The 17,112-nt window shown below is 37.3% G+C and overlaps 1 protein-coding gene across 6 annotated transcripts in view; it reads right to left on the reverse strand.

The window, feature by feature from the left end:
* PLCB1 (phospholipase C beta 1) overlaps window positions 1–17,112 on the reverse strand; it is an 856,401-nt gene that overhangs the window by 217,118 nt on the left and 622,171 nt on the right. For all 6 annotated transcript variants that reach the window (XM_037811315.1, XM_037811314.1, XM_037811311.1 and 3 more), the window contains 2 exons: window positions 16,643–16,752; window positions 2,081–2,213 (listed from right to left, as the gene is read on the reverse strand). In XM_037811315.1, the coding sequence (XP_037667243.1) occupies window positions 2,081–2,213; window positions 16,643–16,752 (243 nt within the window). The remainder of the gene's footprint in view (window positions 1–2,080; window positions 2,214–16,642; window positions 16,753–17,112) is intronic.

The following is a 17,112-nucleotide window of genomic DNA, read 5'->3' on the forward strand; positions in this document are numbered from 1 at the left end:
TTTAGCCCTTGAATTTAAGTCTTGTTATAGAGAGCTTAAAAATTGTGGGAAAGAATTATTATTTTAAAAATCCTAAAAAAAGTCCTCACTTTTGCAACTTTAAGGCAGTCCTAATTAAACGTAAAACTATATGCTCTTACAGGGAGAGAAAAAGACATCTCTCCTCTCTGAATCAAAACTCCTTGGCTGGCTTAACAAATTCAATTTAGGCAATGTTTTTGCTACCTTCTGGCAAAATCAGGAATGACAGATGGTCTTTTTAAAAGCAAATGCTGGCCACCAGGCAAACAGTGCAGTAATAACTGCTGCAGTCAGGATCTACTGACGTTTGTCAAAATCAGTGGGCAAAAGAAATAGGATATTTGTATGGTCTCAGAGTATATCTATTAGTCACAAAAGGGAAAATGGTAGCTTTTGGTGGAAAAATACAGTGGACACCACCTTACCCAGGTGATAAAAGTTAGCATCTCTAGGGCTAAGACATAATGTTATGTCCCCCTGATATGATGCAGTGAGAAAGGCACAGCATCACTTCTATGGTGTTCTTGTCTCAAATTCATAACCTCAGTCCAATCATGAGAAAACATGGGATCAACTCAAATTGAGGGACAGTCTTCAAAATCTACAAAATAACGGACCAGGACTCTTCCAAGTACCAAGGTTGTGAAACACAAGGAAAGATCGAGGGGCTGTCACAGATTAAAGGAGACTAAGAAGACAGGACAATTAAATAACACGTGGGATCCTGAATTGGAACCTACACCAAAAAGAGGGCATTAATGGAAAGCAGGTGATGTTCCATGAGATCTGTAGTTTGGTGAAGAGTATTGTGCCAGGGTTAATTTCCTGGTTTTGATAACTACACCATGATTCTGTCAGATGATAACACTGGGGAAGTAGGGCACCATTTTTGCAATGTTTTCTCTGCCATTTTTGCAATGTTTTCTGTAAGTCTAACTACTTCAAAATATGAAGTTAAAAAAAATCAAATGCTGGAATGCTAAATTTTCTTTTACTCTTAAAAGCACAAGATGATATTTACTCGCATATCTAAATGACTTATGTATTTTTATTTCCAAAGGACTCAAAATGTTTGTATTTATTATATAAAATACATTTGATAATGATAATTTTAGACTCAAGTCATCTTCTTACTGTTACTGATCTTGGCAACCTTTTTGAAAGCACAGGCTCCAGTTCATGCACATCGGATACAAATGAAATATAATTTATTCCTTTTAGGATCCTGAGAAATTATGCCTCCCCCCTAAAAAAAGATCTGGATCTCATCACTGCACTTTAACAACAAGGAAGAGAGCAAACAAGAAGCCACCCATTTATGAAAAGAGATTCCTTGGTAGGAGTATAGTAGCTAAAAGCAGGAATTTTAATATGATATGGAGGTGTGTCAGTCCCAGCTCCTCTTTATTAGCTATATGGCCTTAACATTTTGAAATTGCATTTTATTTATCTGTGAAATTGGGATGATAATAGACTCTACCCTCTTATGCCTGGTGAGAGGGTGAAATGAAATAATCCATGTGAAGGGCCTAGCTGACTGTCTGGTACATGGTAGAAGCTCAATGTCAATGAAAAGAAAGTTGGAGAGAGAGAGAGGAATTCTTGGCAGAGACTTAACCTAATGAGTAAAAGCAGGGAGGTACGAGTAAGAATGTTCTCTTCTAAAGCACTGTTGTTTACAGATTGCTTCAAGAACTCTTCACAAATCTGTCCAGCAGAGGGATTGCAATCCATCACTAAATAAAGCCACGGGAAACCTGGGTGAATTTTTGTTGTGGCTTCATAAGGTATCAGCAGAGACAGAAGAGCACTTAGGAGTTTCTCTTGGAATTCATTCATTCATTCATTCATTCATTCATTGATTCATTCATCATCCTGTCAGATGTTAACATTGGGGAAGTAGGGTATCATTTATGGAGCACATTTATGGTGCATATCCTAAATTCATGCTTTTTTCACTTGATGCTTCAGCCCACCCAATCACACTAACTCTGTCAATGGCATGAAGATGCTGGAGGCTCACCGTCATACTGTATAGCTCTCTTTTCACATGGCTTACCTGGAGCTGGTTGGCTGTGGAGAGCCTGGGAAGGTGGTTTGGGTGTCAGGGATGTGGTGTGATTCACGCCGTTTTCTGCTGGAGTTGTCCTGGCTTCACTTGGAGCCTCTGAAGGTGTTTCCCCAGGATCAACCTAAAATCATAGAAATCCTTTTGGTTACCACATTTCTTAAAGTTCTTACTAAACCAACAAGTCTACCTTTTATAGTGCTTTCATAACTCACTGGAGTTTGGCATATCAAATTTGAAACTATCTGGAAAGCAGGGTAAAAACAGCACAATGTTGCCCCATGATTATAGCAGGGTAATTGCATTAAAACTCCGATTTTTATGCTTCCTATGTCCGTGCCCTGTGATGATGCCCTCCCACAATGACTCTGGACTTGACCACCTGATTTGAGTTGGCTAAATGAGAGAGCAGCAAACTTGATGCAATGGTTAAGAGCACCAATTCTGGAGCCTGGATTCAAATTCTGATCCTGCCACTTACCAGCAGTGTGATGTTGGGCAAATCACTTAACTATCTGTGCCTCAGTTTCACCATCTTTCTAGACGAGGATATGAATATACTGGAGATCATATTATCTATCTTGTAAAGTAGTTTAGAGGATTAAATTAGTTAATATTTACAAAGTAGTTAGAACAGTTCTTGGCATATAGTAAATGCTACATGTAAGTGTGTTAAATAAAAAATTAAATAAAATAAAACATTTAAGCTTGTACACACTGCCAATGAAAAATAATAATAAATGCATCCAAACTTATGAAATCTCCACTCCATCCCTTCGAGCAGCTAGTCCACTGTGCCTCGTACAAAGTAAACATTAAATAAATGTTTGCCTTTATAAAAAAATCTCTTCAGTAATTACACACTATTTCAATGATGCTTTTCAATTTGTTGCTTCTCTTTTTTTAGAACTGTCTTCCAAATCCATGGCAGGCTTTACTGGCAATAAGATATCTCATTGTTCTACTTTGTGGTACATATTTCTTAAAATTATAGAAGAGTCAGAAGTCACTTGGAGCCCAGTATTGTGACTAAGCAGATTATCCTATGATAGTATTTGGTTTTATTTTTAAGAAAGATGAGTAAAAATAATGATACTGATTGCCACAAGCGGCTTTTAATATGTCCATAAAAGCATCTCTAAAAGGAGAGCTCCAAAACTGCTTTAAGAAATGGCAGAACCTATTTGAATTCAACAAATAATCCCTGCTTATTTACCAGGCATAGTCAGTCTTCTCAGGACCGGCAGTGTCAAAGTGGGTGGAATGTCCCCAGCTACCAAAGGGCAGACATCAAGTGGGGAGGCAGGTACCTAAAACCATCACCTAGACATAACTCATGAAGATGGTTCTTCACCTTCTGAAAAATGGCTTTGAATAGGGAAGTTCTAGTAGAGGTGTGTTATTTAGTTACATCTATCAGGAAACTTCTTCTGATATTATAAGATTTATATTCTTATTTTTTAGCCAGAAATTGCAAACTAAAGACTCATGGGCCAACTGGAGCTCATGGAAGTATTTTCTTTCGCCTACCCTGTGTTGCCAAGTTATTAAATTAAGGAGACTTTACGTTAAAAATTGAAGTTCTGGCTTCTCTTGAAAAATCAGCTTTGGCAACACTGGGCCTTTTTTCCCACACTTGGCTGAACTGAGTGGTGGCTGCCCCTTTTAGGATGACCCTTCCTTATTCATTTAAGCTTTTCCTGCCTGACTCCTGTAGACACTTGGGGTTTGTGGGAAACTCTTGAGATGACTGCAAAATCATAAATGTTTGTCCACATGATTCGTAAGGAAAATTCATTTACATTGCACCGAAGGGACTGCAGTGAAGGGAATGCCAGAAGGAGCGCTGGATCGTTAACAGAGTCATTCTTCCTGCCTGGTCCCTTGCCAGGGATAAAGCGTCCCAGTCTTCCAGCTGAAGGGGCACCTGTGGTCATCAAACTCAGTTGCTTTGGGAACAGGGAAGGAATGTGACCCTGTTCCGGGGCATCTGCCCTGCCCCCTTTATAACTAGGCACATTTCCATGACTAAGCAGGAAACGAATCAGATTCTTCCCTATGTGATAGTTGGCTGAAATTAGTCCTAAAAAAACATTTTTGAGAGAGGAAAGAATGAAGGCGATGGAAACCCTACTTCCATGAAAGTAATAACGTGTGGCTTCTTGTTAGCAACTAGAATTAGTGTCTTGGGGGCCTCAGGCTAGAGGTGGATTCAAGATGAATCCAGCATGCTTATTTTCACCTCGCATCGTGTTTGTAGGCATTCTATGTATGATTTTGTGGTATGGAGTTCAACTGTCCATTGAGTCAAGCTCAAGGAAGAAAGATACATCTCTCCTTTCAAGGATACACATGAGAACGCTCCTACCTTCCCAAGACTGACATTATGGCTATAAATACAAGAAGATTTTAAAAAACAAGAAAAGCATATGACTATTGAGTAAGCACACAGGCAAAAGATTTATAATTGCAATGGAGATAAAGAGATCACCAATTTGAATTTGAGGTGCACTATGAAAGAACACATTCAGATGCCTCCAGGGGGGCTGCACTGTACAACTCCAGGGGGTGCAGTGACACTATAAATTAATAGGAAGTTAATAGAGATGATGGCAAGGGGTGAAGTGGGCCAGACTGAACATAACAGGCAGAGTGAGAATATGTTCAGAGCTGGAGAGGGTGCTCCTATAAAGTGGGCAACGGCTGCTCAGATTCAACCGATTGTTGACACACTGCAACGCAGGCCCAAGCTTCAAGAAAAGCTGGAAACCAGAAGTTTTGTGTGAAATCTCTCAATTTTAAAACACTGGGAGGCTGAACAAAGCACATTGTCAGACCGCATTTGGCCCACAAGCTGTCCACCTGTATCCTCTGCCTGGAGCAGGGTTTGCCTGGAATTCTGGGATTGTGTCAGGGAGAAAACGGCATCCCCAGCAATGCTGAAGGGAGAGGGGTATGCTGGATGTGAGTGGGCCAGGGGCCTACCAGTCTGCAGCAGCCCTCACCTGCCCACCTCCCGTGGCTGGAGACAAGTGGGGAAAGGGGGTTATGGAGATCAAATTCTGGGCTAAGAAATTTGGAGGTCCTTATGCAGTTTGACACTTGTCAGGGGCTTATAGGTTTTCTAGAAACAGATTGCATATATTAGTGTAACGAGAATCTGTAATAGCAAATATATTAGACTGAAGTTTAATTTTTTTTTTTGGCTAAGGGCTGTAAACACATGTATTTAATTGACAACATTTACTTAATGGAAATATATGAAAGAGGGAGATGTAGATCACTACATGCTAGATACTATTGTATACACCAACTTTATCACAGGCCGTCAGGGAAGGCAGCACTCTCAGTTCCATTGCAAAGCACTCAGTTCCCCTCCATTTAATACAGAGCAGGTTATTAAATGGCTTTTCTAAAGACTTTAGTACAAGTCGTGTAACTTTCTAGGGGTCACACTGTTGACAGCAAACTATTATTTAGATATGTGTTACAATCCAAAGTTTGAATTCTTCTGTTCACTATGAAAATAGCAGCTTAAGAAATCACACTATTTGCTGCTGAGATACAGAGACTTATATATTTGAACATAATTCTCAAAGAGCTTACTCTGTTACACTAAAAAGCATTCATATATGAAGGTAAATAAAATTGTTACATACAAGAGCTGAAAAACAAAAAAGTACCTCTAGTAGTACAATATTTTAATTTGTTTTTGCTATCATGATGGAAAGATTGAATAATTCCCATTACATGAATGAGTGAGCTGATACGTAAAAAATCAAATTCCTTGTCCCACTCAAAATGTCAGTGGAAGTCAACAACTGTGACTTCATTTCTCTCCAGGCTTTTTCCAAATGTCTTTTTTATGAGTTTGAATAAGAGAAGTGTGGAATCCTTTCAAGTGGTCCTGAAATTATGACAGCAACAAAAGAATTAGAAATACTAGTTTTCTTAATTTAATTGAGAGACTTTTAGAGTCCAATTAAACAAATTGTAAGGAACAAAGGTTCATAAGATAGTATTTTAGTTACACTAGATTTTGCTTAGCTAGGTAAAGAAAATGTGCTGAATGAATCACAGCAGTAGAGCTCTGCCCTCTTGTGGCCAAATGAAAGCATTACATCATTACATACTTGGAATAATTTTGACTTCTAAAATTAAAATTTTTAAAAATATGCCTACTTCTTTCCAAAATTAACAGAAGTTCTTTGAAAATATGACCCAAATGGACTAGTAGGAGGATAACTGAGAAGACCATTTTGATAAGTTTTGCAGAGGAAGGAGATACTATTTGGTATGCTACTTGAAAAGATTTCCATCCTGGGAATGGAAAATTTGGATCTGATGTCCAAACATTAGAGAACTAAGATTTTCAGTATGTAGTTGAATGGTGAACATGGTAAGTAAAGTGTCTTTCAAAGACCAGACGTTGACACTGACCTACTGAAGGTGGTTGATCATGCTGTCTTCGCCTGTGTTACCTAAAAAGTGCAGTCTCTTCCATGTAGATGCTTAAGATGACAGCATCTTTATTTGGGCACCAGATGGGTAAGAAGTGAGGTCACCAGTTTTTCCAGAATACTAGGGGTGAGACTCATAATTTATCATGCAGATATCCAGTCTACTTCAGGACAAATGTGGGCAGGGATTATGGGTGAATTGAGCTAGGCTTTTCTCAAGAGCTTCCTCAAACACATGTACAGTTTGTACCTTAAAGTGCTACTACCTGAATGAAATCAGATGATGTGTCCTCCCCTGCATTGTTTAAAGAAATTCAGAAACGCTCCTAAAAGCTAGAACCTTGTGCATGAAGTATTCTGATGCTTGCAACCGATTTTGAAATGCATCAGAAAATAAAATGGATTAGTGAATGGATAGAGGAATGGATAGCTAGATAGATACATGATAACCAATGCAGAAAAATGTTAGTTGTCAAGTCCAGAATCCAGGTGATCGACATACAGATATTCATTGCACACTTGTGTATATTTGAAAATTTTCATAATAAATTATGGCAAAAATCCTATATTTTGATGAGTCTACCAGGGTAAGTGAGAAGGCAATGACATCTTAAAGGGGCTGAATAAATTCATCCCCTGACTTCCTTGTTGTAAGCTTGATTAACACCAAGTAAAATGATTTGGGCTTTTGTTGCAACTAATGCCCAGCAAGGCTCTCCAGCTGTAAACTGGAACATGGATCCAACTGATCTTGACACAGCATAGCCATGCCATCACCATAAAAAAGCATCAGAATTCACAAAGTATGTTTCTGTTGAAACATTAGTGATAGTTGCAAGTTTACATCTATGTGTGTGAATTTTTATTAGTCTCATTCTCTCCATCCAGACTTTTTAAGTTCTACAAGACCATCTGATTTTGCTCTTCATATATATATCTAATGCCTGGCACAGTGACTGACACACAGTTGTGTTCAAAAATCATTTGTTAAGTGAATGAATGAATACATCCACATTTAGTTTTATGCTATGCACTCTCAATTATGTACTACCAGTGGTAAAGTCCTCAAGCTAAGAACCACCTCAATGTTATGCCAATATATGAAAAAATAGTTTTTTGGAAGAACACATTAATGAATGGAAAGAATGAAGAAGCTGTTCTTTCTGTTGTCTGTAGTTAGAGAATCTCTAGTCAAATCATTTAAAAATTGCAGCTGGTTATTCAGAGAGAGGTTAAAAGTGTAAGTGTAAAAGCACATAGCTCTGCTGACTATTTTATATAGGTGGTGCATATATCATACAATTGTGTCTACCAAACAAATTATTAGAAAAATTTTACTACAGTCTCCAAAGACATCAGTAAGAATCAACTCTTTCCAGTTAGGTAGAAACAATGGATTCCCCTTTTAAAGAGAAACTGACCAACAACCATTTACATTCATCCTGTGGGAATGTATCTGTCGTTACTTAAGGTAAGTCATTTGGCAGACTGTGGTCAATCACTCACAGAACAGATTCTGAACAATTCCCAGGGAAGAGAGCAGCACCTGGAGCCTTTCCCAGGTGTCTGTGATTAAGCTGGGTGGCCTGGGTTGCACCTGGGGAGAGCCACACTCCTGCTAGAGAGAGACAGAGAATTCCAAAGCAGTTGTTCTCAAAGGGGAGTCCCTGTAGGAGCAGCATCACTGGAAACTTGTTAGAAATGCAAATTCTTGGTCTCCACCACAAATCCACCAAATCAGAAAGTCTGTGGGTGGAGGGCAACAATCTGCATTTTAACAAGCCCTGCAGGTGACTCTGAGCTTTTCTACTGAGAATACTGTATGGTCCACAGGCCAACAACATTATCACCTGGGAGCTTGTTAGAACTTGCAGGCTCACGCATTACTCCAGAGCTACTGGAATCCAGCTCTGCATTGTAACAAGACCCCCAGCTTATCTGTATGCACATAAATTTGAGAAGCCCTGCTCTAAAGCAGAATGAAGGATTTTATCATAATTGAGAGTCATGTTTCTCTAATCCTTGTGGTGTTGGGCATGTTTCTGAATTCATCATTGTTTCAGGCAGATGAACCCAATGACCTTCGTTAGAATCCACTGGAACTTTCAAAATTGTAATGGGGGAGGTTTGTGAAAGCAGTTGAATTAAATCAGTTGCTGGGTAGTTCCAACTCAATTGCATATATGGTATTCACTCAATTTGCAGGCTAGTGATATTAGGCAAGCAACTCACCATGATAAACAATTGTTCCCTCGTCTAAAAATGGGGATTCACATGTTTAGCCTGATTAGATCCCAGTTTCATCCGAGGAGATTTACTAAAAAAATGCCTTGTAAACTCCAAAGCTATATAAAAATAAAAGTATTCTGGATAACTATGTTATGATTTCTGGAAATAACCTTTATATTCTTGTAATTATGTAGAAAAAAAAGTGACAGTGTCCTTATTTAAAGGCTACATGCTTTCATCAAGCCAATCAAGCTCTTAATGCAGCATTTTAAAAAGGCAAACTTTCTCTTCCTACTCTATTAGATGCTTTAGCTAAAGTTCAGGGATAACATGCAACTAATTGTTTCTATGAGTTGATATTCTGCTAATTAATTATTTGAGGAGGAAGATTTTATTTAAAGAGAATCCAAAATGACAAGTAAATCTCATGTTTTATTTTCATGCCACGTTCTTGAACTGTGCATGAAGTGTCAAGCTTTGGCTTGGAGAAATTAAACTGTATACAAGGCCTCAGTGAGTTCAACACTATGATTTAATGAGAGAATGACTGGATTTTTTTACTGTTGGGTTATTTTATTGAAGAAATTTAAGTAAGACTGTAGGCCCTTTTTCTTTTTAAATAATCAGTTTCCATCGATGGTGCCCTTGGTGCCATATACTGAATTAGGCAATATTAGCAAACTATTTTAGATATATTTCAGCTCACTTATTTAGAACACATGAACCTAACAACTTAAAATGTAGGCCTCTTGATGTGGAGAAATTGGGACTCTTATTCATTGTTGGTAGGACTGTATAATGGTTCAGCCACTCTGGAAGTCAGTCTGGCAGTTCCTTAGAAAACCAGATACAGCGTTACCCTTTGATCCAGCGATTGCACTTCTTGGTATATACCCGGAAGATCTGAAAGCAGTGACACAAACAGATATCTGCACGCCAATGTTCATAGCAGCATTATTCACAATTGCCAAGAGATGGAAACAACCCAAATGTCCTTCAACAGCTGAGCGGATAAATAAAATGTGGTATATACACACGATGGAATACTACACGGCAGTAAGAAGGAGCGATGTCATGAAACATATGACAACATGGATGAACCTTGAAGACATAATGCTGAGCGAAATAAGCCAGGCACAAAAAGAGAAATACTATATTCTACCACTAATGTGAACTTTGAAAAATGTAAAACAAATGGTTTATAATGTAGAATGTAGGGGAACTAGCGATAGAGAGCAATTAAGGAAGGGGGAACAATAATCCAAGAACAGATAAGCTATCATGGGTAAATTTAACGTTCTGGGAATGCCCAGGAATGACTATGGTCTGTTAATTTCTGATGGGTATAGTAGGAAGAAGTTCACAGAAATGTTGCTATATTAGGTTACTTTCTTGGGGTAGAGTAGGAACATGTTGGAAGTAAAGTAGTTAGCTTAAATTAGCTGTCTTTTTCTTACTCCCTTGTTATGGTCTCTTTGAAATGTTCTTTTATTGTATGTTTTTAAATTTTTTTTTTTTTCATACAGTTGATTTAAAAAAGAAAAAGTTAAAAAAATAAAAAAAAAAAAACAAGGAAAAAAATATGCAGAGCCCCCTTGAGGAGCTGGTGGAGAATGCAGGGGTATTGGCCTGCCCCACTGCGAGGGTTGCTAACATGCCCACAGACATAGGGGACTGGTGGTTTGATGGGTTGAGCCCTCTACCACAGGACTTGCCCTTGGGAAGACTGTTGCTGCAAAGGAGAGACTAGGCCTCCCTATAATTGTGCCTAAGAGCCTCCTCCCGAATGCCTCTTTGTTGCTCAGATGTGGCCCTGTCTCTCTGGCTAAGCCAACTTGAAAGGTGAAATCACTGCCCTCCCCCCTATGTGGGATCAGACACCCAGGGGAGTGAATCTCCCTGGCAACGTGGAATATGACTCCCGGGGAGGAATGTAGACCTGGCATCGTGGGATGGAGAACATCTTCTTGACCAAAAGGGGGAAGTGAAAGGAAATGAAATAAGCTTCAGTGGCAGAGAGATTCCAAAAGGAGCCGAGAGGTCACTCTGGTGGGCACTCTTATGTACAATATAGATAACCCTTTTTAGATTCTAATGAATTGAGGTAGCCAGTGGTAGATACCTGAAACTATCAAACTACAACCCAGAACCCATGAATCTTGAAGACGATTATATAAAAATGTAGCTTATGAGGGGTGACAATGTGATTGGGAAAGCCATATGGACCACACTCCCCTTTGTCTAGTTTATGGATGGATGAGTAGAAAAATGGGGGAAGGAAACAAACAAACAAAGGCACTCAGTGTTCTTTTTTACTTTAATTGCCCTTTTTCACTTTAATTATTATTCTTGTTATTTTTGTGTGTGTGGTAATGAAGGCATCAGGGATTGATTTTGGGGATAAATGCACAACTATGTAATGGTACCGTGAACAATCAAATGTACGATTTGTTTTGTATGACTGCATGGTATGTGAATATATCTCAATAAAATGAATTAAAAAAAAGTAGGCCTCTTTAAATAAATGAAATATTAGTATTACCAAAGAACCTCCCCTTTTCAACATCAAAATGATGTGAAGACCACTCAAGCATTTTCACTTGTATGATGCATGCTAAGATGATATCAGGAACCTTCTGAATAGAAACTTTGGCCTTCAAGGCTACGTTTTGAAGTGTCAGGTGTTCTGTCTTAGATCTCAACTTTCCTCAGGTGTGGAAATGATACTGGGAGAACGACTGCAGCTTTTGTTCCTTGGAAATTTTGACTGTGGGGTGGGGTTGTATTTTCGCCAGGCAGGTTACAAACTAACTGAAGGGAACTCACATTTATAAACCTAACTTACTGAAAAACAAATTCTAATAACATCTAGTGATTTAAAGGGGGAAAATTCTTGACATTTGATTGAAAAGTTAATTAAGAATGTTACTTTTTAAGGTAAAGGTCTTATATTCTGTGCCAAGTCATTGAGGTAACCTGCTCCAGAGAACAAAAAGATGAAGAATGAGTCCTTGTTAAAGATTACTAGAAAATTACATTTCTGTTATTGAGCATGTGCAGTATACTGTAGTGTGGACATATTACTCCAAATGTGCTCTATGAACCAGCAGTGTTGTGCACACTAAACTTGGAGAAGAACTGGTGTAGACCATGAGTTTTGGAGCCAGGTGTTCTGGGTTTCAATTCCAACTCTGCTCCTCACTAATTGTGTGGCCCTGGGTGAGGAATTTAACTTCTCAGTACTCAGTTTCCTCTTATGTTAGATGGGGACAATAACAGAAATTAAAATATATGGATTTTGAGAATTAAATGAATTTATACCTGTAAAGGGCTCACAAAAATGTCTATCACAAAGTAAACACTCAGTAAATATTTGCTATATATAATTTGTTCCTACTCCTCTGACATGCTAATACAACTCACTTCCAAACACTGCCTTTGGACAGTCATGTTATCCTGTAAAGTTTTGCAATTAATATATTGGATACATACTTTTCCCCTTTACAGGCATAGAAAATAAAAAGTGTTTCCAATGTCTCATTAGGCAACTTTATAACTACATTCAAGTATTAGGACATGTGAAGCAGTTTTTGTTTTTTTTTTAAATGTTTGTAAAGGAAAATATATGTGCACAGAAAACAGAGATGGACACACACCAAAATGTTAACAGTACCTGCAGGATTATTGAGAGTTTTTGTTTTTTTTTTTCCTTTACCATGTTTTAAAATTTTTCTCTGATTTTACACTTGGAAGAGTAGCTATCAAGGTTGTAAAAACTTTTTGTGATTCAGATTGTGCCCTTATTCTACACTTTACTATCCCAACACCTTGAATTACGACTTTAAAAAGTCAAAATAAATCCAGCAACTCAAATTGCAATTACAAAAACAAAACAAAACAAAACAAAACACCAAAGTACATAAAAATTTTCACATGGTCCAAAATAAACATCCATGTTCAAAGCATGGAGGCAAATTCAACTTTCCTACTTATTTGGTTTCCAAATTACTCTTTGGAGATATGTCTTAGATAATTAAAAATCTGGTAATATTTTGCAGTCCAATGAAGTCTTTAATTTTCAAATAGAAATGACCTTTAGAAGTACCAAGTTAAAAGGATTATACTAAAAAAGTCTTTGCTGCTAAAATAGTGTCTCCAGTGTCTGCCATGTCCTAGATAGACTTTTCTTTTGAGAAAACCACACTACTTATTGTCAGCGGCCTCATTCAAACAAACTTACACCATTCCAAGAAAAGATTAAGGGGTACACTGGTGTTCAAAGGTGTAAAATGAGTTTTCTTTCCTAGCATTACATGGTGAGGGTAAATGACTTGAATTTCAAAATCGAGGTCAGTTATAGGTTTAGATATTTCAAAGGGAAAAACTGTATTCTCTTTATTAAACCAATATGGCATCTATGTGATCCAATACCTCTAAAGTTATTTTTAAAACTACAAATATCCAAATATTCTCCAAATTTAACCAACATGTTTCTAAAGACCCTGACCGATGACCTTTTTTTTTAAGGAAAAACAAAATTTGATAAGTGATGTATGCTACACAGGTAAGGCTTTCAAAGGACACCAATATGCGAAAAGTTCCTAGCAATCTCAAAAGCCCTAGATCTTTCACTTTTTAAAGTGACATTTTCCCCCTATCATTAGAGACAGGCACCATCTACAAAATGCTTTATTGCACGGAAGCTTTTGCCTCAATGGCTATACTATAAAAGCTGAAATAGGGTAGTGTCTTGAAATGTTCTCTTGAAGTGAGTGCTTGCTCCTTGGAGATCATGGCTAACAAATAGGTGAGTTGATAACACAAACAGGATTCTTTGAAAATAGTGAAAATACATGTGCATTTACTTGAAAATGCTTTCTTTTAGTTTCTGTTTCTTAGAAAATAAAGCGCATACAGTTGATGAAACAGATTCCTGTTTTCTAATTGGAAGAGAATGCTCTAACAGTAATTTATTTTCTATCCATATAAATTATCTGTACCTTGAATTTATATTTTATTAACTATGCTAGCAAGGTAAAACAGGAAAAAGAGAAAAGAGTTTTTCAGAGCTTTTAGTGGATTTCTAAAGAGAGGCTCTAATTTCATATTGGTGTCCATATGAGTAAAACAAGAAATTCGTAAAATTCCCTAGTCCTAGTCTTTTTTCATTGGAAGAAAATAAAAAGTGCTATCATTCTGAAGAAACAGCAGAATTAGAGATGTTACTATTATCAAACATTTAAATTCTAGGTCCCAAGTTAAAATTTTGAAAGAGCATCATCCTTGTATTTAATTATAAAACAGCAGCTACCACGCATTGTCTTAGGTTCCCTAGAAGCAGAACTGGACATGGGGATTTCTTGAACAGGTGATTTATTGAGAGAATGCTGTCAGGACAAAACTAGGGAAGTGAGGAATGCAGGGCAAGACAGGGAAGATACAATGAAACGTGGTCCCAGCTGAAGTCTACCTCAGCCCGATCCCATGGGGAGCTCTGGAGTGGCACCTGTGTCATAGAAGTTGCCTACCCAGAAGCAAGGGATCTAAGCTGCTACTTCCCTGGATCTGTCCGTCATTGGGCACAGGTCACTTCCTCCGTAAGGGAGGAATAACATCTGAGGCATCTCCAGGCGAGGTGGCTCCTATCAGCCCAGGCCAGTTCTCTGGAGAAGGGTGCAGCCATGAGCCCTTTGCAACCAGCCCTTGCAGCAGCCTGGGGGTGGGCGCAACAGCTCTGACAAGGAGATGGAGGCAGGGTTCCAACAGCATCTGCTCCAAGCATGTAAAGGCCACCTCCTTCTTACAGACCCTGTGCAAACAGTGACAGCTTAACTCATTCTTCATTAAATCCATGCAGGTGTCCTAAGTGGTTTTATTTGTTTCTTTCTTTTTCCCCTTTACAGGTGTTCAGCATAGATGTTAGAAGCAGAAATAACTTTGGAAGTATATTCATGTCTACTATTGGGCATAATTTTCGCCTGTGTAAAATTTTGCTATAGTTCACTTACTATATATCACAACAAATATTACTTAGGAAACTTCCCAGTGTTAACTTTAGAGTTTGTCTCAGAGGATGATGTTTTTATTGGTCCATGGGATATGATGCCTACAGTGTATATAAGAGCCAGGAAAATTTTACTCTTATGTTAAATTGTTTTCCTTTCCTTTCCTCTCATGTTCAAGTAACTCAAAATCTTAGATACGTTCTAAAATCCTATACATAAAGTGATGAGATAATCATAGATGTGTTCAAAAATTATTTACATGTTTACTGAGATCTCTTTTAAAATAGTGAAATCCTACAAATATCCCATTATAGGGTACCACACAAATAAATTATGAAGGAACTCTATGATGGAAGACTCCAAAGTTATAAAAATCATGGTATAGAAGAATATTTGATGACATGGGAAATATTTGTATTAAGTGAAAAGAAAGTTAAAACACGGATTGTGAATGTTATACCATTTTTATAAAAAAGTAACAATTGTGCATAAAAAGACTAGCTATATGTATACCCCACGTTCACTGTAGTTATATCTTCTGAGTGATTTGGGTGTTTGATTTACAGGTGATTTCTTTGGGGTTTTCTTTTCTCATTTTAATTTTTTTATTTTTTCATAATAAATGTGGGTTACTTTTATAATAAAAACGTTATTTAATAAATAATATCAACTTTAAAGAACTTGCTATTAGTTATGGTTAGCCAACCATTTTCAAGGTAATTTTTTCCATATTCTTAGTTCTACATTTTTTCTCATCTTTTCCCCTAATTTTTCCTCTGAAATCCAAATGATATATGGAAATAGCTGATTTCTACTAATATTTTAAATTTTGATGTCATTCCCAATAATCATCAAATTATTCTTCACTTTTTTAAAAACCAAAAGGATTGTCAGTTTACATAGTCCTGATTTTTTAAAACATTTTTTATGATGAAATATAACAAAAATGCAGAAAAATGATAAATTTCAAAGAACATTTTAACAAGTCATTATAGAGCACATGTCAAAGTATAGTACGGGTTAGGGGTCCACCATTTCAGGTATTTCCTTCTAGCTGCTCTAATACACTAGAAACTAAAAAGAAATATCTATATAATTATTCAGTAGTCATAGTCATTTGTTAATCCTATTCTCTCTGTTACAACTCCTCCATCTCATTTGATCATTGTCTCAAACTTAAGGGATATTTGGGCAATGACCATTCTAATTTCTCCATGTTGAAAAGGGGTGTTGACGTTACGGAGTAGGGGATGCAACTGGTTGATGTTCTTGAGTCCTGATATTTTAAAATTTTATTTCCAATATTTCTAGACCCTTCCTTAATTATGTTTTGCATTGTGACATCACATTTAGAATAAAATACCAATTATTTTGGGAATATATATCATAACATCTAAACATAAAATAAACAATAGTTAACACTTTATTGCTTATACTATGTGCAGGCATTGAGCTAAGTATTTTTATGTATTCTAAGAAATTAGAGAAGCAGTTTGAAAATCCTCTGCCCTATAAATTAAAGGAAAAAAAAATTTTAAATGAATTGAAGATGATCTTTTTTAAAGTGTGTAATCACTTTTAGTTGGCACAAAATCATCTAGAAAATTTTACCTGGAAAAGCAAGATGTATGCTTATTTAATATGATCACAAAATGAGACTCTGGTGGTGTCCACTAAATGCCAAAACAAAATGATATAATGAAAGCTTTAGTCAATCATCCAGATGTTTTCGATACCATGCTGAACTCCCTGAAAGGGCTGTTCCAATGTGCTATTTCATCTCCTGAAGTGTGACGTTGCAAAGGCAAAACCAGCAATAAGGTGTGGAAATTACACATAAGATTAGGACACCCTCTCACCTCTTTCTTTACTTCTTCTTCATCTTCCAGTGTCAAGGCAGCCAGTTGCTTAGCTCTCTGCTCCATCAGATTCACATATCGAATTGGATTTGACAAAGCTTCTATCACATCTAAATAGGGAGGAAGCATTTCATATTAGAGGTCCTGAAAGTACTGATTATCCACCATCCATCTGTCCGTCCATCCATCCATCCCTCCATCCATCCATCCGTCTATCCATAAATCCATCCACACAAATATGAGAACTTGGTGGAAATCAGAGATCATCTAGTCTAATCCCCATCATTTCACAAGTGACTAAATTGAGGGGAAAAGATAAAGGTATTCAGTTATTGCTTTGGCTAAGCCCCCAATTACTTGTCCAGAGATTTTTCTGCAATGCTAAGAGGTCTTTGAGTCCCATCTTTGTTTCTCTTTATCTCATTCCTACCCACATTTCTTCTGATCACTTCTCATCCTTAGTTCGTTAT

Source organism: Choloepus didactylus, chromosome 19 (genome assembly GCF_015220235.1).
Source record: "Choloepus didactylus isolate mChoDid1 chromosome 19, mChoDid1.pri, whole genome shotgun sequence".
Lineage (NCBI taxonomy): Eukaryota > Metazoa > Chordata > Mammalia > Pilosa > Megalonychidae > Choloepus > Choloepus didactylus.